The sequence below is a fragment of the Triturus cristatus genome, chromosome 2_1, assembly GCF_964204655.1.
Source record: "Triturus cristatus chromosome 2_1, aTriCri1.1, whole genome shotgun sequence".
In the NCBI taxonomy this organism is placed as follows: domain Eukaryota; kingdom Metazoa; phylum Chordata; class Amphibia; order Caudata; family Salamandridae; genus Triturus; species Triturus cristatus.
The window spans coordinates 567,416,316-567,439,122 of NC_140581.1; the positions used below are offsets into that span (position 1 = coordinate 567,416,316).

Consider the following 22,807-nt stretch of genomic DNA (forward strand, 5'->3'; position numbering starts at 1 on the left):
TTGTTGATTTTTTTGTAACCACTAGGCTTTCATCATTAATTCATAAAAAGTCTGGATATTTCCACCCTATCTTCATAGCTTTTTGAAAAGTTTTATTTTCAGCTTTCAGCAATTTCTCCTGAACATTTTTGTTGTTGATTTTTTTGTAACAACTAAGCTCTCAACATTTCATCATAAAAACTCTTAGAATTCCACATTCCTGCCAGAGTCCTTAGCACATCCATGTCGTTGTTCAATGGATCTCCCGGAGGCTGTCCCCTGCCCCTGAATCTGTATCCCTCTAGATTGTTATTCTTTTTATTTTCATTGCTTTTGTATAACTTATGAATTTTAGTTTCATACTCATCAAAGTCTTCTTCATCATCTAACGCTAAATGTTGGATAAATCGACTCGAAACACAATATCCATTGGTTCCCAAAGCAAAGTGTGTAATCGTCAATATATATTCCCGTATAGCTTAAGTGTACACTTCAACCCCTTAATCTCCATTCATCCCATACCACTGATTGTTCCCCAGGACCGCTTAAAAACATGACAGAGCTGCCATTCCTTCCGTGGTGAATAATACAATGTGGAAAACAGATTTAAAAATTAAAACTTGGCAATGAAAACAGTCACGCACTCAGTAGAATGCAGTTGCAATGTCAACAATATCTAATTGCAGAGTTTACATGAAAACTTATCAAAATATGCACATTTTTCGCTCGTGTATTCCTTCCTTAAAATAGTCTAGAATACAGATTATTGCTTTATAATGTATTTCAGCAAAGTTTGAGAGGTTGCTCGTGATGATTCAAGGACCTTCCCTCTCACTTGAGATAGTTCACATATTCTGCTGACTCAGCGCCTTGGGAGATAAATCAATAACAACAATTAAAACATTCATCAGGAGCAAATGCATAAAGATGCACCTTACATGGAACTTATATCTGGGAAATGCAGTATAAATAGTGCATCTCTCCACTTAATTCATGGACATGCACAGAAGAACAACATGATCTCACCTTAAAAAGTGGGACTTGTGAAACCAAATATAGAGCTCGAAGCGAACGGAGAAATATCCAAACATGGCGGAACCATTATGTTTTTTGTTTTTCAAAAACTGCCACTTTGGTGGATTGTTTTTGAAAGAATTTTCAGAGGAACCATCGCATTGCATCGTTGGTTATTCTGAGGGCGGTCCTTAGGTTATTCTGACGACCGTCGTTAGAGATGTCTTATTATGGGAAGTGGTCATTCACCAAGGGAGTGGAGGCCAAAGCTTCTGCTAACCTGTTGGACTGTTTAAAGACCCGGTAGTCTAAAAATTAGGTCAATGTTTTTATCTGTTTAACAGCGTCATCTTATAGACTGTTTTCTTTAAATGTCTGGACAGAAGTATTTTGCATGAAGAAAAAGTGATGGTCTATAAATGGCTCATGTTGATAATTCTCCTTCTTACTGTTACCTTACATTAACTTTTAGTCCCTCTTTTTTTCAGTGGAGGAGGATGCTGGAATGATTATGATTCCAGTATTGAGAAACCGTGGAACCTATGGATACGTGACTGCTGATTTTATATCCCGCAGCATATCTGCACTTCCCAAAGGAGTAGACTACAATTTAAGTAATGCCTCAGTCATATTCCATCATGGCCAGAATCAAAGTTTCATTAATGTCTCGATCACGGATGATGACGAAAGGTAACCATAGCAGTCTTTTCACGCACAAATTGTACACATGCGCTATTTTCTAAATGCACCAGACTCCTTTATTGTTATTTAGTTCATAGAGCTACAACATAAGTTTATAGTGATAGGTTAAAGAAATACTTTAAGACGGCAAAGAAAAATGATGAAGTCACAAAATGGATTCTGGAGGTTTGTGAGTGTTTTCAAATGTCTTTTCAGTCTGGCGTTAGCCAAGATCCTTAAAAAAAATAATACAAATCTTTAAACAGTACATACATGTAGACATACTTAGTGGGGCTTTGGCCATTGGTCTTCACCTATTGGTCGGTTCCACTCAAATTTTGCTTCCACCTACCACAGTATATAGTGTCAGTCCACTTCTATCACACGCTTTCTACACTGTTTTCATACACGAGCTTTACAGATGAAAGTAAAAACATTTTCAACCAGAAAAAAATTGTATTCTGATGTGCCTAGATCGGTGCAGTTTCACTCTTGAAATATTTAATCTACTTTTTTTTATAACTTCGCTTGGTAAATTGAAACCTTTCATATTGGTGTTCCGAGGAACACAGCGATGCAGAAGTCCCACCCAGCCTGTATGTGTCATGAGCAATATGCTGCACATCGCTGTCAAGTTTTCATATTGCTTATGCGTGACAATCCCTAAGGTATCAGTGTACTTATGAGTGACATTCTATTGCCAAATGTGTGACACTTAAAGTGACACTTTCTTGCGAGTAAAAAAAAAGCAATGAAGTGCATGGAAACGGGTAAGTATAAAAAATTACACCATTTTGAGCAATGAGAAAGTATACATATATCTTGAAATTGCTGCAAAACCTCTGAAATGGGGGGTTTAGCAATTGCTTATAATGTACACAAAGGGGCATATTTACAAGCCCCTAGCAATACCCGAGCATCCTTTTTTTTGATGCTTTGTTGGCGCTCTATGAAAGCCCATATTTACAAGGCCGCGCTAAGCCACGCAATGTGGCCTAACAAAGCCATTTAAATATGGCCCTCTGCAACACAGTTTTCTGAGGCAAAGGGGCGTGCAATGGGTGTTGCTCTGGGTGTTCCCAGCAACACCCATGACGTTTTGGCACTGCTCCAGATTTACAAGGATTAGTAAAAGTGGAGCAGTGCCAAAAACAAACGTCTTTCAAAAGGAGGTGTTAATGTGGCGCAATGAGGAGAAATGCTTTTGTTTCTTCTCGTGTTTTTGCTCCTTCTATGTGTGCTGCATTCTGTAGCACATCTTGTAGTACTAGATTACAGTAGTCACTATTCACCACTATACCAACAAAGAAAACATTCTGTTTCTCTCTGGTTACACACATCATCTGCAGTGATTGCCTTCACCCATTGAGGTTTCATAACATTAACACAAAAGAATGCGCTTCCCATGGTCTGATCTCTGCAGCATATGCTTAACACTGCTAGGCCATTAATGCCAGTTCCTTTACACCATTCAGAGCATGCTTTGTCTTGAGTTGCATGTTTCTTGACCTGGCTGACCAGGAGCAGCACTGACTGCAGCTGCAGGTGGCACTTCAAGGGTGTGTCCGAGTGGACTGATAGTCACAGACTGCATCTCCTCACTCAAAATGTTTTCATTGTGGGTCACTGTCTGGCAGCCGTGGCGCTTCTGTTACTGTGTGGTTTTCTTAACATATATTTCACACCTTAAAAGAAAGTACCAGCCAAAGACCAGAGCAACCATCTCTAAAACAAAAAATGAATCACTCTGCCTGTGCAATCTGATTTCTGTGGGCCAGGAGGGACAGTACACTATAGTGATACCCCCGGGCCCATGTGTGCCCACCAAAACACCCACCCTCATCAGCATGCCCTCACAGGGACAGTAGAAAAAACAAGTAACTGTTAGGCCCTTACTGGAGGAACTCCACAGTAGAAAGTGTGCTGACACAGAATCAAGCATAAGCCGCATATGGGAAGTTACTGTCACAGAAGTTGGGTACTTTCATTAAAGAAAAATCCAATCTATAAAACATGGGTTTCATCGGATCAGAGACCCCTGCTGCCAGTGGCACTGCGTACGGAGACCAGGAGCGGGTCGCACCCACTCAGTTCATCCTGCTCGTTATTTTGATGTTGTATCTGTAATGTCGCGAGAGACCATGGAATGGTCCACGTCTCTCGCAGTGGAAGGGGGTGGTGTTACAGTTCATCACCCCTCTGAATGCACCACATAAAGTGGGCTCGACGGATGTTGAGACCACGTGTCAATACCAATAAAAAGCCCAGGGCTCTGGGCGTGGGTCAGTCTTGAGCTGGCCACCACCGTAACTTGTGTGTCGGCTGTGCCGTTAATCTAAAGCAGGCCTAGCAGTGACGCAACATTACATTGGCGACGAGGTGGTGTCAGCAAGCCGCTGTCCTACCTCTCACCCACCGTGCTGTCCTTAGCTGCCTCATGAGCCCGCCTCTGCCGCGCGGCTCCCGCCGGTGTTCCGGTGTGCCCCGAGGAACGCTGGTGTCGGCCTCGTGTCCCTGCCTGCAACGGCAGCCTCCAGAGCACCCCGCCGGTCTGTCGGTGCTCGCCTGGAGCACGAAGCACAGAAGAGAGCGTGGGCGCGCACACCCATCTACCCCGCGTGAGTGCCTGCAACGTCTGGTGCCCCCTCTGGCCCTTCCGCAGTACCGCACCATCAAAACAATAAAAACACCGCCGATAGCGTTAAGTGGCCCTGCCCTGTGATCCATGCGCTACCTCTATGGTTGTGTGCCGCTCTGCTGCTTTCCTGAGCCTGCAGGTCTGCCTAGCCTTGACCCGGTGAGAGCCGCCAGACACTTCAAGGGACACTACCTCTTCAGTTATACCGACCTACATGCTCTGCCTCCCACAGTGGTCTGCTGCTTCACCAGAACGTTGTCTCTCTGCGCACTGGCACAAGGACTGGTGTAGGCCACGGCTGCGCTACCCCTGCGGTGGGGTAGTACTGGAAGAACGCAGCGCGTACGCCCATTGCGCGCCCCCCCTGTCTGGGCCCTGGTCGCCGTCGCCTGCTCTACCGACGCCAACCGGCACCCTATCACGCCACCACGTGGTCCCACACCACCGTTTCGGTCTGCAGTTGTCACCCCTGCGCCCTGCCACAGTGGCTGAGTGAACCTTCTGCATCCCGTCAGCCGTCCTTCGCTGCACCACCATGACCTCCGTGCCACTGCTGGAGCCCTTCACCATTACTGGCCCGCCGCCCTCCCAGGCTGCGCGATGGAAAGAGTGGGTGGAGCGGTTAGAGACTTTCTTCGAGACTGCGGAAATACAGGCCCCACGGCAACGGTCCATGCTCCTCCACCTTGGCGGTGCGGACATTCACAAAATCGCGAAGACTGTCCACGAAGCTGGACCCCCAAAGACCTATGTCACGATGCGCAACGCCATCACAGCGCATTTTGAGCCATATCCCAACCCAGACTACAAGTGTTTTCTACTCCGCCAGGCGAAACAGCTCCCGGATGAATCTGTCGACATATTCTACGCTCGCCTCAAGGAGTTAGCAAGCACGTGCACCCTACCCGATGAAGATGATGAGGTCCAGGCGCAGTTCATCCAGGGTTGCGCTTCTTCAAAACTACGCGAGCGCGTTCTCGAGGAACACAACATGCCAATGAAGGACATCCTGACCCTTGGGCGCTCCAAAGAACTGTCCAAGGCCAGGGCAGCCCATATGGAGCTCAAGGCCACGGTAGCTGTCAAAGAAGAACCTGTCTGCGCTGTCCGTTCCGAAACACGAGGTCCGCGACAAAGACCCAGGAAACCCTCGGCCCAAAGCTCCAGACAAAACGCCAAGGTCCGCCTCTGTGGATGGTGTGGAGGCCCACTCCTGCATGACGGCGCCTGTCCAGCTCAAGGGAAAACTTGCAGTGCGTGCGGAAAGGTCAACCATTTCTCAAAGGTCTGTTGCTCGAAGTCTCAAGGCCCACCACGACAAGTGCGGATGCTTGAGCCTCTCCCTGAGGACTCCTCGAGCGGTGACATGGACGAAGATGATGCTGCAACTGTGCACGTGGTGCACATGCTACACGCTCTCTCCGCCTCCCCGCAAGCAGCGCCCATGTGCACCGTCAACGTACAGGGTCATCCAGTGGCGACACTCATCGACACGGGAGCATCGATCAACCTCATGGCTGTCAGTGCCTACAGACTACTACCCAATCCACCGGCTCTCCGCAGCACCAACGTCCAGGTGTACGCCTTCGGGACCCACACCCCACTCAGAATGTGCGGAGTATTCCAAGCTGATCTCTCCCACAATGGCATTCATCAGCCATCCAAAATCTATGTCTCCAGAGAAGAGTCAGGCTTCTTGCTCGGCTGCCGCACCGGACAGGAACTGCGCCTCATCCACTTTGCCTTCACAGTGCGAGCGCACGATCTGGACCGCCTAATATCTGAGTTTGCACCTCTCTTGGATGGGATTGGATGCCTCAAAGGCCCAGCAGTCCGCCTGCACATCGACAAGTCTGTGGCCCCAGTTGCCCTCAGGCACAGGAGGATTGCCTTCTACCTCCGCCCAAAGGTCGAGACAGAACTCTGTCTTTTAGAAGCAGCCGGAATTATTGAACGGGTGCGAGGCCCCACCCTGTGGGAGTCCCCCATCGTGGTCGCGAAGATGCCGAAGCAGCCTGACGCAGTCCGCATCTGCATCGACATGCGGATCCCGAACCTCGCCATCAAGCGGGAACGCCACCTGACGCCCACAGTCGACGACATCATAGGCGAACTTGCGGGGTCGAAGTGGTTCTCAAAAATGGATCTCCGATCAGGATACCATCAAGTCCCTCTCCACCCGGACTCTCGCCCAATCACGACCTTCTCCACCCATGCAGGTCTCTGGTGCTACAAACGCCTCAACTTTGGAATCTCCAGCGCAGCCGAAGTCTCCCAAAACATCATCAAGACATCCTGCAAAGGCTGGAAGGAGTGCTCAATGTGAGCGATGACATCTTGGTACACGCCCCCTCTCTGGGAGATCACCTCCTCCACCTCAATGCGTTGTTCACACGCCTCAGAGACTGCGGATTGACCCTACATAGGGAAAAGTGCGAGTTCCTACTCCGAGACATCAGTTTCTTCGGATATCGCTTCTCAGACAAAGGCATCGGGCCCGATCCAACCAAATTGAAGGATGTCCAGGAAGCGCCAGCCCCCACGTCAGTAACGGGATTCCGCAGCTTCTTGGGCATGGTGACATATTGCGGCCGGTTCATCAAGAACCTATCAGATCTGACAGGCCCACTACGAGAACTCACAAAAACCACCACCCATTGGACCTGGGGTCTGGAACAAGAGCAAGCGTTCCAGCAGACGAAAGCCGCCTTGTCCGCGGACACCACGCTCGCTTATTTCTATCCACGCCATGACTCCCAGCTAGTGGTCGACGCCAGCCCCACAGGCCTCGGCGCTGTCCTGGCGCAACGTCAAGACTTTGGTGAATGGGCACCAGTTGCCTATGCGAGCCGGATCCTCACAACTATGGAGCAGCGTTATTCGCAAATTGAGCGAGAAGCCATAGCGATCCTCTGGGGATGCTGCCATTTTCACATATACTTATACGGCCATCCGTTCATGGTCATTACCGACCACAAGCCACTGGTTCCACTCTTCCAAGGCTCCTCGTCTCGCCCTCCCCCATGGATTGAGAAGTGGATCCTGCAGCTACAGGAGTTCCAGCTGACGGTAGAATACAGACCGGGCACCCAGCTGACTTTTTGTCATGGCACGCCCGGCCAGCCACCCCTTCGGAGGCTGCAGAAGCTGCCGCCACTGAAGACTACGTGCGGATGGTAATCGAGCGGTCCGGGCCGCTCCCGATATCGCTGCAAGAAGTCGTAGCTACCACATGAGACGACGACTGCATCCAAATAGCTATACAAGCAGTCTCCTCAGGAGACTGGCAACCTCTACAAAATCCTTCACCCCTGTGGACGGCGGCAGCCCAAGCAACGTTGAAATCACTACACCAAGTCCGTCACGAACTGTCGTTGTCAGCCGATGGCTGCCTCCTGCGTGGCCCACGCCTTGTCCTACCAGCAAGCCTCACCAGACAAGCGAACCGGCTTCGCAGTAAAGTCTGGTTCCCAGGCCTGGACCACTAAATAGAATCATTAATACAGCACTGTCCCATGTTCCTCGCCACGAGCCTACCAAGCAAACCGGCACCGATCATCACGGAAGCAGCCCCGAGCGGCCCATGGGAAAGAGTAAGTGCAGACTTCGGCAGCTTACCAGGGGGAAAGCACATGCTTGTGATTGTTGATGATTTTTCCAGGTATCCAGAAGTTGAGTTCGTAGCCTCAACGTCCGCCGCATAAGTCATCCCCAAATTGGAAAAGGTAGCAGCCACCCATGGACTCTTCGGTGAACTCCGCACTGACAATGGGCCGCCGTTCACCAGTGCCGAGATAGCCGAGTACCTAGCTTCCCACAAAATAAAGCACCGGAAAATAACACCGAGGTGGCCCCAAGCCAATGGCGAAGTAGAACGGCTAATGCGAACGCTGAACAAAACGATCCAGATTGCGCTAGCCGAAGGACTCAGCCTAGAACGGGCGGTGTACCAGTTTCTCCAGGAGTACCGGTTCACCCCCCACTGCACCACCGGCATCTCCCCAAGTCGACTGTGTTTCGGCCGAACTGTTACCGACACCATCCCCCATCATCCCGTATGGGCGGAAACGGCGAATCCCCCGAATCTGTCAGACCACAGGCGAGGGAAGACCAACTAAGCGGCGTCCCGAAAGAGACATGCCAGAGAGAGCCCCATTGCTTTGGGTGATCAGGTGCTCGTGCTAGACCGACACCCAGGCGGGAAATTCCGTACACCGTTCGAGCTTCACCGGTGGACTGTCACAGCCATAAATGGCACCACGATGACTGCCCAGCGAGGACTAGAGACAGTTACCCGCAATGTGTTTTTCTTTAAAAGAGTCCCGCCCACTGACGAGGGCAAAGCCTCTGAGCCTTCCGGACGTAACGGAAGGCCCCGAGATGGACCCGCAACTCCTAGCAGTGGAGCGACTGGACCTGGGCGATCAGACACCGTGGACATTTCCATTGACCAGCCACCCACGTCAATCCAGGACCAAGAGTCTGGTGGTGACCGAAGCCCAACCTCCATCCGCGATCCAGTTGACCAGCCACCAGACTCGCAGCTGCGGAGCAGTCAGAGCAGGTACCACCTTCGGCCCTGTCCTAAGCCATCCCAGAAGTATTAGGACTATGTGACCAACGGCTAGTCGGCGACCGGTGGTCGGGTCGCAGCCATGGTGAACAGCTGTGAAGAGAGTCCAAGTAAGACTGTTCCATCTTATTATGTTTCGACCGATCTTTAGTGGTCTGGACTGAAAGTTTATGTTTATATTCTCGAGACTGTGTTCATCTCATTTGTGTCTCCTGGTAAAGGAGGAATGTAATGTCGCGAGAGACCGTGGAATGGTCCACGTCTCTCGCAGTGGAAGGGGGTGGTGTCACAGTTCATCACCCCTCTGAATACACCACATAAAGTGGGCTCGACGGATGTCGAGACCACGTGTCAATACCAATAAAAAGCCCAGGGCTCTGGGCGTGGGTCAGTCTCGAGCTGGCCACCACCGTAACTTGTGTGTCGGCTGTGCCGTTAATCTAAAGCAGGCCTAACAGTGAAGCAACATTACAGTATCCAAGTTTGGATTTTTGTCAAGCTCGAGTCGTGTTGTGTGGGAAGAGGAGTGGGAAAAGGCCCCTTTGTCCTGCAGAGAGCAAGACCACTGGTGGGTGCAGTTGAGAAGCAGCCAGGACTGCCTGTTATTCCCAATCACTGGGAATCCTTTGTCCTCCGGCGCTGCTTGCCCTGACCACCTGCATCACCAATTAGCCAGCCCTCTGTGTGAGTGCAGTCCGTTGGGAAACTCAATAATCTTAATAGTTCCCATAGTACTGCGGCCTGCAGCAGTGAGCTTGCCCGGAAAAAAAGCAGAAGCACCAGATCCATATGGGCCTGGACCTGGCGCTTGCTGTTTATTTTTTTTAAATTGGACTTCCCTGATAAGCTGCCTGCAGGATGACCCTGGCAGTGCCACACACCGATCTGTCTCCCGGAGAGGCCATGTCCCACCAGAGAGCACAATGCCTTGTGCTGAAATAATGGTTCCTCCAACTATCTGTGCCAAGTCAACAGTTACCATATCAATGAGTAAGTCCCCCCAAGACAGATGTAAATTGCCTGGACAGACTACACCATAAACTGCTCTAGATCCACAACGTACATATTACATGGCCCGCCCCGATCTTACCAACAGTGTGCAAGGCGGCGATTGTGGCAGAGGGTTTCTGCTATCTCGGGATATTTGTGACAACTAACCCAGACTTGTTCTACACCCATTACCTTCAGGTTTCGCCTGACGCGACTCCGGAGTGATGTACGACATTGGAGATCACTGCCGCTCTCCTCATTAGGACGTGCAGCATTATTCAAAATGATGGCGCTCTCGCGATTTCTGTACACCGTACAAAACATGCCATATGCGGTTCAACAGTCCTACTTCAGAGCTAAAGATAGTGAGGTACGAACCCTGCTCTGTGATGGAAAACCACCACGCATAGCTATGCCGAAGATGGTGAGAGGGTGACATAATGGGGGAATTTCATTACCAGACATCTTACTGGGGAGCCCAATTGGCGGTCATCAACCAATGGGTACACCGGGCACAAAACGAACCGGTCTTTAGAATGGACAGACGCCTTCTGGGCCCAGGGGGCTACATGTGGGCACTATACACTAACCTCAGGTGCAGCTATCTCACGGGCCTAACTGAACACACCATCACACTCTGCGATTTAGTACACAAGAGGCTGGGATGGCATAATAGAGTGACCCAAGCTACACAACTCTGGGATACAGAAAGGCTGGGGCAATTAAGTAAATGCCCAGGATTTGACAAGTGGGACATCATAGGAATCTCAAAAGTGGGAGATCTGTTGAATAGGGGAGGGGCTGTCCCATTTGCAGACCTACAGCAGGAATATGATCTGACCACCAATGAAACTTTCAGGTATCTACAGGTTAGGCATGCCTAAATGGTGGCTATACCGCCTGTAAGTACTCTCCATGAAGCCTCCCCACTGGAGGACAGGCTTCTAACTGATCTCATGGATTGCCGAGTGATCTCCCTGACCTATCAAAAACTAATCAATAACTTTCCTGACCCCCTCTGACTGCTCCGGGTGCATTGGCAGGGGGACTTGGGGGAACTAAAGGACGAAGACTGGCAGAAAGCCATTGCTTCTCCTAAAGAAGTGGCTATGTCCTCAAAGCACTGACTGATCCAACTCAGAATACTTCATGGATCCTACCTCTCCATTGGTTAAAAAGGGCAGGAACGTTGATTCAACATGTCAGCAACTATGCGGGCAACAGGGTAGCTTTTACCATATCCTATGGGAATGTCCAGAGTAGACCTGTATTGGGAGGCCGTCATTTGCACAATGACGGAAGTGTGTGGGATGGACCTACAACCCACACCAAAATAGTGTCTCCTAAACATATGAGAGGCAACAGATCTGAGTTGGAAAGACCATATATGGGTGACAATGGGGATGACAATAGTGTAATGTGGCTCGACATTGGGGGCACAAATTACACCAACCCTCGAGGAGTCGGAGAAAGATATGGACTGGTGCATTATCGCTCCGAGGGCTGTATACAAAGGTAGGAGTTGTCCCAGGAAATGGGAACAGATTTGGGGTAAATGGAGGACTTAAAGGGGTGGACTCTGCATTGCCCCCCTCTGTACAGCTCAGTGGAGTCACCATGGGAAGGAATACTATTGATGATCACGAGAATGAGACTGAGGGGACAAATTGGGTTTAATACTGAATGATGTAAACTGTACTGGTTGCTCGGCTTGTATAAATGTATGGCTGCTATGGTGTAATAACTGCATTCCTATTGGTTGTATATTCAATAAAAATAATTAATGTGAGTTCCGTGGCAGTGCATAACCAGCACCACTTGCAGGCTACTTTTATTCAGTAACATGTCTCAGGATATACACAGTGTGAAGGTGCTATATAAATTTTAGTGGTGTAATGCGGACACCAGCACTAAGATGCATGGTACTTGGCAGTGCTGCTAAATAAAAGTGGCCCATCCAGGGCATTATATTGCATAAGTCCTGATGAAAGCCTGGGACCCTATGGCCCACATAGGGTAGGGCAAATCCCAACACCCCCACCCCATTTATATTTATTTTAATCATACCAGGAACACCACCAATAAAGAGATACTGTGAGAAATTGTGTTACTGGTTGTGGGGGGCCAAACCCTGCTCAAGCTAGAGCTGCAATCCCCATCTGGGTGAACCACTACAGTCACTTTATTAACATCTGCTTAACCCTCTGGTAGTTTGGCACAATAGCAGCCAGGCTTAACTTGGAGGCAATCTGTGATGTATTTATGCAGCACACAAACAGTAATACGTAAAAACACAGCACAAGAAAAATCCCCAACCAATTTAGAAAAATAAAATTTTAATAAATTATTTGACACTAAAAAGACAAAAATCCCATTAGTAGAACCATAGACATGCAATGTCAAAGATTTAATTTAAGTATAGTGCCACAAAGCACAAAGCGTCAACTGTAGTTATCGGGTCGCGCCAGACTAGGACAAAGTCACAAATTCAGGCTGACCATGATGGAGTCCAGGCGGCTATGGGGAATCTCACTGAAAAATGTATCTTAAGTTCTGGATGCGGAGTGTTGCAAGGTCTGTGTTGAGGATGTCCTGCACAGGGGTGGTTCCGATGGGCTGCGAGTGCCGCAATGCGGGCTGGCGCATAGGATGCGTCGTGTAGCAGTGGTTCAGATGAACTGCGAGGGCTGTGATGTGGGCTTTTGCCAGGGCCATGTTACACTCCATCTGTTCCGATGAGAAGCCGTGCGGTGCTGCATTGGGTTTGCATCACACTGCGTCAGGTTTTCATCTTGCTGTGTTGGCTCTGGTGGAGACCAGAGTTGGGCTGGCAGAGTACCTTTTCCCCATTTCCAAGGGTCCAGGACTGGAGGGGCACCACTTACGGGGTAAGTACTCACAGAAGGCAGAGTCCAGGTGCAGGTTTAAGATGGTTGGCACCTTTGCTGTCCCTGAGGCTCTGATCAGGAGGCTAGCCATCTAGCCCTTGGAGCCACTCTTGTGGTCCTGGGTTCAAGGCGCAGATCCAGTTCTTCTTACTCAGGCAGCAGAATAGCAGGGCAGAAGGGCAGTCCTTCTTGCAGTAGAACAGCACAGCAGTTCTTTTTTGAGTCTTCCACAAGTCCAGAAATGATTTGAGGAGTGGGTCCTAGGGTCCCTTTTTTCATATCTGGTCCCTTCATTGTAGTAGGAGAAGCCTTCCTTTCATCAGTTCCAGGAATTTCCTGCCTCCCTGCCCTGGCTCCAGCCTAGCTACAGGCACAATAGCCTAGTGTGAAATCCTTTGTAGGTAAGCTGGGCACAGCCTATTGAATTGCAAGTGGGGCTGTTCCCAACTCCGCTCCTCCATCCTTCCTAAGATGGCCCATCCAGGCACACCTAACCCCTCTATTGTGTGGCTGTCTGGGAGGAATAAACAAAGGCCAACTGCCACTTTAACCTAGTCATGTGATCTAGGAACAGGAAGCAGGCACTAAATAGCTAGAGCAGAAAATGCCAACTTTCTAAAAGTGGCATTTTAAAAATTGTGACTTAAAATCTGACTTTACTATTAAAGATTTTAAATTACAATTTCTCAGAAACCACACATACCTCCAAACACCTAAGTATCTGTTAGACCTACCAGTCTTAGGATTGTCTTCCTCCAAGCTTTTTGCCTTGCTCCTCCACTTTTGCTAATCTCGTTTTTGTTGGTCTTAGGACTCTGTGCACTGTTAACCAGTGCTAAAGTGCGTGTGCTCATTCTATAACATTGACTTAAACCCAATTTTTACATTTAATTTACATATACTTTTCTAGTAAAGTGATACTATATGTACTCCGGGCCTGTAAATTAAATATGACTAGTGGCCCTGCAACACTAATTATGCCACCCACTCAAGTAGCCTGTCAAACATGTCTCAGGGCTGCCATTACAGCATGTGAGTGAAGTTTTAAACTGCCATCTCGGCCTGGCAAGATAAATCTCTTGCCAGGCCTAACACTTCCTATTTAATACATATGTCACCACTAGGGTAGGCCCGAAAGATCCCATAGGGCAGGGTGCAGTCGATTTAAAAAGTTGGACATCTACTTTTAAGTTTTACATGTCCTGGTAATTAAAAACTTGCAAATTTATTTTTCACTACTGCAAGGCCTACATCCCCCATAGGACATCATCGGGTTCCCTTGTTTCATTTAATAAGTGATAACTTTCAATTGGAAGCAGGTGGACAGTTTGGTGTCTAAAGAATTGTAATTTAAAACAATCTTTAATGGTAAATTCTGAAAATAGCACTTTTATAAATTAGGTATTTTCTTGTCCCAACCATTTAATGCCTGCAGCCTGTATCCTGGGCCACATCACTAGGTGTAGCTGGCAGTTGTCTTTGTGTATTGCTCCCAGACAGTGAGACAAAGGGGAGTAGGTGTTGGCAGGAGAGGCCATCTCTGACCTGATGAGGGGGCGGAGTTGTCACCTACCACACTTGTGCATCACAAAGGCTCACAAAGGGTTTGACACTAGTCTTTTGTGCTCCCAGTCAAGCTGGGGTCAGGGCAAGGAGGCAGTAAACTCCAAACAACTTGCAGGGTAGAAACCTCCAGAGCCTTCTCCTACTTCAAAGCTGGCACCAAATATAAATACTGGACACTCAGACCCAACTCTTCAGTACACCTCTGGACCCGTGGAAGACCCAGAAGGACTGCTATTCTGCCCTGCGAGAAGGACTGATAATCTGCTGCCCTGCTGCTTGAGTGAGATGGACTGGATGAGCATCTTGAACCCAGGACAGCCAGAGCGACTCCAAGGGTTAGTTTGCTAGCTTCCTGATAAGAGCCTCAGGGATACAAAGGGCTCCAGCACCTTGAACCCAGTATCTGGACGCTACCGTGAGTCTTGCCCACAAGTGGTGCCTCCCCAGTCCTGGAACCTTGGAAGAGGACCTGAAGGTGCTCTGCCAGCCCAGCTGTCATTCAAGCAGAACCAATGCTGCATGATGAATATCCTCGCAGCTCCTCATCGCTGCTGCCGTATGCCTTCTTGATGCAGGACCTTACATCGCAGCCCTGCAACTCCTAGGAACCGCAGCTGCATGGTATATCCTCCATGCAGGATCTCGCATCGCAGGACCACTGCTCCCCGGAATCTCTGCTGTGCGATGCATCCTTGACACAGGACCTCTCATCACAGCCCTTCAGATCCACCATTGTGCAACTCATTCTCCATATGGGATTTCACAATGCTCCGCAACCCAGATTCAAGGTACTTTCTTCAGCTGACCTAACCTGGTCCCTACATCCGACCTGCGCTCTATTTTGGTCTGCCTGTACTTGTGACTTTGTCCTGGTCTGGCTCGACCAGATAACCACAGTTGGCTCTTTGTGCTTCTAAGCACTGTTTTCACTTAAATCTTTAAAATTGCATATCTCCTGTTCTACTGATTAGATTTTTGTCATTTTGGTCTTAAATAATTTATTAACATTTACTCTAGTTTTCTAGATTGATGCGTCATTTTTTTGTGATGTGTTTTCACTTTATTATTGTGTGAAGTGCTGCATAAATACTTATAGTTGCACCTCCCCACTGGGAAGTGTCCCACAATGTGAACAACCAGAGGTCCAAAGATGACAAATTCACTCAAATAATCCAAAGTAATCCAAAATTGCAATCAATACTTCCTTTTATTATATTGTGCAATGGATTATGCTCATTATTTTCATGAGGTCATTACATTGTTTTGATAAATTCATTAATAGTTGTCCATAGTGTTTTAAACACATTAATATTAGCCCCAATGCATTTCTGGCAGTGATACCGCCCTTCTTCAGGGGATAATTTCCTAGGGAAAATAAGAGAGACAAAATGAGACGTCGAGATTCCTGCAAGTGATTAATGTGAGTAACCGAGTGAGCAATAGGCAAAAGAGCAGGTGATCAAAAAGGTCCAGTTTATATAGAGTGAAAGCCGAGGTGTCGGGTGGACCATAGGCTGGAAAAACGCGTGTTAAAGCTGCCTAGTGATAACTGGAACAAAAACGAGTAACACGACTTAAAACGAGTGCCCAAACGGAAAAAAGAGTGCCCAAATGAAAAAATGACGTGTCATAAACGTGGTATGCGAGTCAAAGAAAACGTGCCATCATGCCCTAGAGTGCGGCGTGCTACGGATAAACGTTAGTGCGACAGATTAAATGAACACAAAAACATATCATAAGAATAAAGCTGGTGATTCTAGCGTGCTGCGGATGCGCATTGGTGCAAAGGAATAAAGGCCAGATACCCTGGTCTGTACATAACGCTGTCAGCGTATGAGAAAAATCAAACGTGCAGCAAGTTACCTGGGTTACGTGTAGTTTATCGCACTCAACCGATGGCTGAACTCTAACTAAGGCGCCTGATGATTGATGCCATGTATACCCATGGTGATGGAAAGCGAAAAGGTTACAACAGAAGTAAAAGAGAAGAGAATAGAAAGTGAGAGAGCACCAGTACCCAAGTGAAACAGTTGCCATCTTGAAGAGGAAAAAAAACTGATGTCAACCATAGTGTGACTCGAGATAAGGCGGCTAGTGATTCACGCCATATGCGCCTGTGATAATGAAAAGCGAAAAGGGTACACCCAAGGTGAAAATAAAGAGATATAATGGTTGCCATCTTGAGGAGGAGAAAAACGATGTCAACATTAGTATGAGACGAGGGAACCGTCTTACATGGATGTGTGTTGAGAAAAAAAACAAATATGCATGTGAGAAAAATTCAAACATGACGTGTTGTGTGTACATACAATATGATACTATGGCCAACTGAAAAAATTTAAATGGTTGCACGATAATGAAAAACAAAATGGCAGAAGAATACATTGGAAAAAACAGGAAAAGTATGAAGGGGAAAATTGGAAAAAAGAAGAAAAAAGAAAAATTTAAAGAAAGAAAATGGTTAAGGGAGAATCGAAAATCCACAGTTGGAGGGAAAATAAGAATTTAAAGAGAAACGTTCGGAAATTAACAAAAAAAATTACGATTAAAATTAGAATTATAAATGCAGCAATTGCGATTAACCAAGAGGGTTAAGAAAAAGAATTAAATTGAGAGCACAAGGGAAGCAGAGAAAATTGCAACCATTAGAATTAACTGAGAAAGCCAAAAAGGGAAAAGAAATGATCGAAAGTACCGGTTATAAATAAGGATAGAGGGAGGAACAGTACAAGAATGTCCAGTGTGCATAGTAAATACAGGCCAAGCTAGGTCAAGATAATCACAGAAAGCAACTGTATTCAATTCGATCATTGAGGCCGTGCGGCATCAAAGAGTTCATCTTTTTGGTCCAAAATGTTTCGCGTTGTAGCAAAAATTTGCGGCTATCTTTCCCTTCTTTGATATCAACGACTTCACACACTAAAAACCGCAGTTGGCTAATGTTGTGATTGAACTTTGTGAAATGTATAGCCACAACGGATTTCGGGTTTTTGTTTCTGATGTTGCTTTTGTGTTCATTTAATCTAGTCTTGAGTAGATATACTAGATTTTTTGAGTCACATGTGGCTGTGGTGTAGAGTTTAATGTTATGGCCTTTAGTCGGATGGTTAGTGAAATTTCCTTTGATGATATTGTGACAGTTCCCACAGTTGTGACATGGTATAGTACCTTTGTGTGTCGTAATCAGGGCCTTTGCACTGTGTGCTCTGAGTAACTCCGCCAGGTTCCTACTTCTCTCATATACAAATAGAGGTTTATCTGAAAAAATGTTTTTAAAGTCTTGTACCACTTGAAGCATTGGCCAGTGTCTTAATATGATCTTTTTGATGTTCCTGCTCTCCGTAGAGAATTTCGTCACAATGACTGTTCGAGATGTTTCTGTGGATCGCTTATGTGTAGTCAACAGCCAGGTGCGAGATATTGAAGCCACTTGATTCAGTTGACATCGTTTTTCTCCTCCTCAAGATGGCGACCATTATATCTCTTTACTTTCTCCTTGGTTGTACCCTTTTCGCTTTTCATTATCATGGACACATATGGCGTGAATCACAAGCCGCCTTATCTCGAATAACTCTACGGTTAACATAGTTTTTTTTTCCTCTTCAAGATGCGTTAAACTACACGTAACCCTGGTAACTTGCTGCACTTTTGATTCTTCTCGTACGCTGACAGCGTTCTGTACAGACCAGCGTATCTGGCCTTTATTCCATTGCACCAATGCGCATCCGCAGCACGCTAGAATCAGCAGCTTTATTCTTATGAAACGTTTTTGTGTTTATTTAATCTGTCGCACTAACGTTTATCCGTAGCACTCCGCAATCTTGGGCACGGCGGCACGTTTCCTTTGATCCGCATACCACATTTATGACACGTAATTTTTTCGTTTGAGCACTCTTGTTTTCGTTTGGGCACTTGTTTTATGTTGTGTTACTCGTTTTTGTTCCACTTAACACTGGATAGCTTTAACATGCATTTTTCCAGCCTATGGTCCACCCGACACCCGGCTTTCACTCTATATAAACTGGACCTTTTTGATCACCCACTCTATTTCCGATCGTCCACTTGGATACTCACATTAATCACTTGCAGGAATCTCGACATCTCATTTTGTCTCTCTTATTTTCCCTAGGAAATTACCCCCTGGAGAAGGGCGGTATCACTGCCCAAAATGCATTGGGACTAATATTAATGTGTTTAAAACACTATGGACAACTATTAATGGATTTATGAAAACAATGTAATGACCTCATGAAAATAATCAGCTTAATCCATTGCACAATATATTAAAAGGAAGTATTGATTGCAATTTTGGATTACTTTGGATTATTTGAGTGAATTTGTCATCTTTGGACCTTTGTCTGTGCGCATTGAGGGACAATCCCCAGTGGGGAGGTGCAACCATAATTATTTGGACACGCCCGGGTTTAGGGGACGATACCTCAGCGCACGCCCATGAACATAATAACAAGTAAACACACTGTTATAATTTGAGTACCACGAAGTGCGTGATTCAATAATTTGTGACTTGGCATAAATACTTAACACATTACCTCTAAGTTAATCCTGACTGCTTTTGTGCCAAGCTACCAGAGGATTAAGCACAGGCTATTTTAAGGGGTTTGCTTGTGTTTCACCCTGACAGGAATTGTGGTTGCTGCTTGAGTAGGGTTTCAGTAATAGTATACTAGTAATCCAATATTCTACAGGAATAGAAAAGTATGCTCAACGCAGATCAATGACCGAGAACCCCTTGGCATCACATGGAATCTGGAAGAGTATCACAGCAGGATTCGGTACCCTGGGACAACTTGGAATTAAAATTTGATGCACCGTTCTGAGGTCCTGAACTATCCTCCATTTCTTATTCGGATTCTGCAAAATCATCACTGGTGAGATGCAAGGACTTCAAGATGCCCTGTTCTAACATAGATTAGATGGCAGGCATAATTCTTGCCACCACCTTAAATGTGAAGCTATATTGAGGCGTTGCGGATACTCTGCATTAGGTCTTACTGTGGTTCTCACTGGTGCGACATTCATAATCAATCCAAGGTCTGTTCCTGTAAAGTTGCAGACTTCCTCATTCACCGTACATCATAGGTCGGGAGGTAAGCCTTCCTTGGTTAAAACTGGGAACAACCCAACTGTTGCTTCTTGTGATTTCAACTTAAAGTCTACATCTTCATCAAGTGTATGAAGTTTCACAACATAAGGTGTGCAATAGATCACACAATTAATTTGGCAGGGTAAATTCCTGCCCCACACATTGATGGGACTTGAATCACATATTGCAAATAGAGAGTACCTTTCAAGGGAACCTTCTTTACAGAAACATTAGCTGAAACTGGGTTCGTATTCTGTCTATTAGAGATGCCTACAACTTGGACTTGTTTTCCAAAGGAGGATATGCTAGGGACTGCTACTATTCTCACAGTAGTGATTAGAAATAATATGGGGTGGCCAATCATCTCTCCATCCTTATATAGCCCACTCTGGTCTACCTCTAGAAGTGCACCAAGCACATAATCCTCCTCCCCTCCCAGTCACCATAATTGTGATCGGGGTCCATTCTGATGGAACTGTAAGAACTGTGAACAGATGGAGGTTGTCAGCAATTATGAAAGGGTTAGCTGAATCTTGGAATGTGGATTCAAACTGTACCTTCCGTTTACCATGTTTAGTTTCATCATTGGAGCTTGGGGCACATCAGAAATCTATAATATTTGAACTTGCATATTTTGCTTTAGCATACCCTCTTATATTGTGCATTTGAAAACAGATGCGGCCCGTGGAGGGTGTTCTGTGGGGCGGAAAGGAGGGGAGGGGCATTAAATAAATAAAACAAATTTCGTAGCGCACGCTGCATCGCAATTTGCGATGCAGGAGCGCGCTGCAAAATTCGTTTTATTTATTTAATTGTTTACTTACCTCCAATTATCCATATTCCGGTTTTTAGTACCCCCCATGCTGCCCCTCCCCCGCCCCGCCTTTCCGCCCCACGGAACTCCCTCCACGGGCCGCGGCTTTTGAAAATCATTTAGCATTCAATTTGGGTTCAATATACATTCTTGCTTCCAGTGGCCCACCTGGTTACAAATATGGCAAGCAATGGTTTTCTTCATAATGTTTATGTTCATCCCTACATTCAAGTCAGCAGCCATCCCTTGGAAAGCAACATTCCCTGTTTGTGCCAGCTGACCACCACCTTGAAAACTAACTCCCTGCATCCCTGCACCAACTCCAGGAGTAGCCCTAAACCCTGGATCTGCCACATATGATACTGCTCTGAAATTCTTTCTGCTGCAACTTAGCCTGTGCTAGCATTATTTTCTTCTTAATCTTCCTCTGCTTTGCTTCTAAATTCTCACTGCAGTATTTTGCATACCTAAGGATCTCATCCACAGAGTCAACTGCCAACAAATCACATACTGCTGTACATGGGAACTATTTCTGGATGTAAACTGAGAAAGGAACCAGCTAAGATTCCCCCTTTCTAGATTTTTTACACCACTGTGCAGTCTGAAAACTTGCATCAACCTTTTATAATAAGCATGCAAACTATTTGGACATTTGGGTAGGTCTGGTTATTTTGAGCCAATCTACCTCTTTCCATGGGACCTTTGTCTTCACATGAGCAATCACCTTGTCATACTTGTCCATGACAGTAGCAGAGGTGCATGTGTCTCGGTGTCCAAAGACCTAGACTGCCAATAAATCACATTCCGCTGTATATGGAAACTAATCCCTGGATGCAAACCAAGTATAAACTGAGGAAGGAACACACTAAAATTCTCCCTTTCCGTATTGCCAACACCACTATGCTGTCTAAGAACTTGCATCAACCTCTCATGATGAGCATGCACTGATTCTTTGGACTCTTAAGTAGGTCTGGTTATTTTGAGTCAATGCACCTCTTTCTGGATGACCTTTGTCTTCAAATGAGCAATCACCTGGTCATTTTGACCATGGCAGTAAGGGAAGGGGCATGTGTCTGGGTGCCTCTCTGTGGCTCTTCGTCAGGTTAATCTACAAGTGCTTTACATTCTACCCACAATTTCTTGGAGACCACAATTTCATAAAATGTATTCAAGTCTACCCAAAGTTCTTTCGAGATTTTCACAGTCCTATCCACCTCAATGGACCATTTATCAGGATTGTCTCTCAACTTCAGAAACTGATTTGTGAATGAAAAAAGATCAGAGGGATTCTAGGGCACATGAACGTACACACCTCTGTGCACCTCCATAAATGGGAGCTCTCCAGTCTCTTAATCAATTATTTCTCTCTCTCTCTCACCTTTTCTTCTTCTCTTCATGCTTTTACCATTGACTCTTCTACTTTTGTACTTTCCCTCACTCTCTAATGCATTCCACCTACTCTTTATCTTACACTTTCAAACTTGTTGATCTCATTTTCTTTAATTCTTCATCCTTCATCACCATCTTGAAATTCTTCTGAAAGTTCTTATTTCCAGTCAAATCGATCCCAAACTCTCAGTCAACTCTTCCAGACTGGCAAGTGTCTCACTAGCGTATCTTGCAGCGTCACTGCTCAAAAACATGAGTTCAGCCTTATTATATGTAGTTTACCAAGTTTAGTTCAAGAGCCCCTTTACAAGCTCTTCAAATTCTGCTCTTAATTTTACATCATTAATCTCTTTGGAGGGATACCTTCTGAATTACATTGTAATTCCCACACTAATGCTTTCGTGACAAGAGATATAATAGGGATATCCAGAGATGGACTCAAAGTGGCAGGATGTAGACCTCCCTCTGAGGATCCCTGCTCCAAAGGTGCATTTGCACATTCTGCTGGGTCTGTCGCCTCCCCTGCTGCCCCCAACTGAAGAAGATGCTTCACTACAGGTTGAGCTTATTTGGAGGTGGTCAAGAATTCAACAAATCATCTTAGAATTCATCATTTGTATCCCTATATCGCTTGTCATCCCCACTTCCTTCTCATACCTTTTGCACCTCCAATTTCTCCTTTACTCAGGCTAAACATCCAGACTGTCAGGCATGCTCTTTGGCCACCACTGTTGACTTGAGATCTATCTTGATTACATTCAACTGCAGATTTTATATCTAGTTTGCGTTTTATATTCCTGCTTCTCCCTTTTGTGCACAGCATGTTACCATGTGTCCAATGCTTCAACCTGTACAGGTCTTGATTGAGGGTTTAAATCATCGCTCTTCTCAAATTTTCAATTTTTCTCACATTGAATGTGCCATACAAGGGAAACCAAGAACACATGTATGAAGTCTGACATTAGGGGCCATATCTCACACATGTTGGTCCTCTGGAGGAGCTTTCTCCCCCTATTGAATAGGTACATCATTGTTTCTCAGCTTAGCTCTTATTTTCTTAAAGAATTTAACTTTCACTACTCACGCAATATAAACACAGAATTTGTCAATCCCAAACTGAAATGACAAATGGTTTTCAGCTAATCACAATGTGGTATTTAACAGCACAAAT

The 22,807-nt window shown here is 46.2% G+C and overlaps 1 protein-coding gene across 1 annotated transcript in view; it reads left to right on the forward strand.

Annotated features, from left to right (window-relative positions):
• The window catches only part of ADGRV1 (adhesion G protein-coupled receptor V1), a 1,990,932-nt gene that overhangs the window by 1,004,624 nt on the left and 963,501 nt on the right, over nt 1-22,807 (forward strand). The window contains exon 66 of the mRNA XM_085632468.1: nt 1,482-1,683. Within this exon, the coding sequence (XP_085488594.1) occupies nt 1,482-1,683 (202 nt within the window). The remainder of the gene's footprint in view (nt 1-1,481; nt 1,684-22,807) is intronic.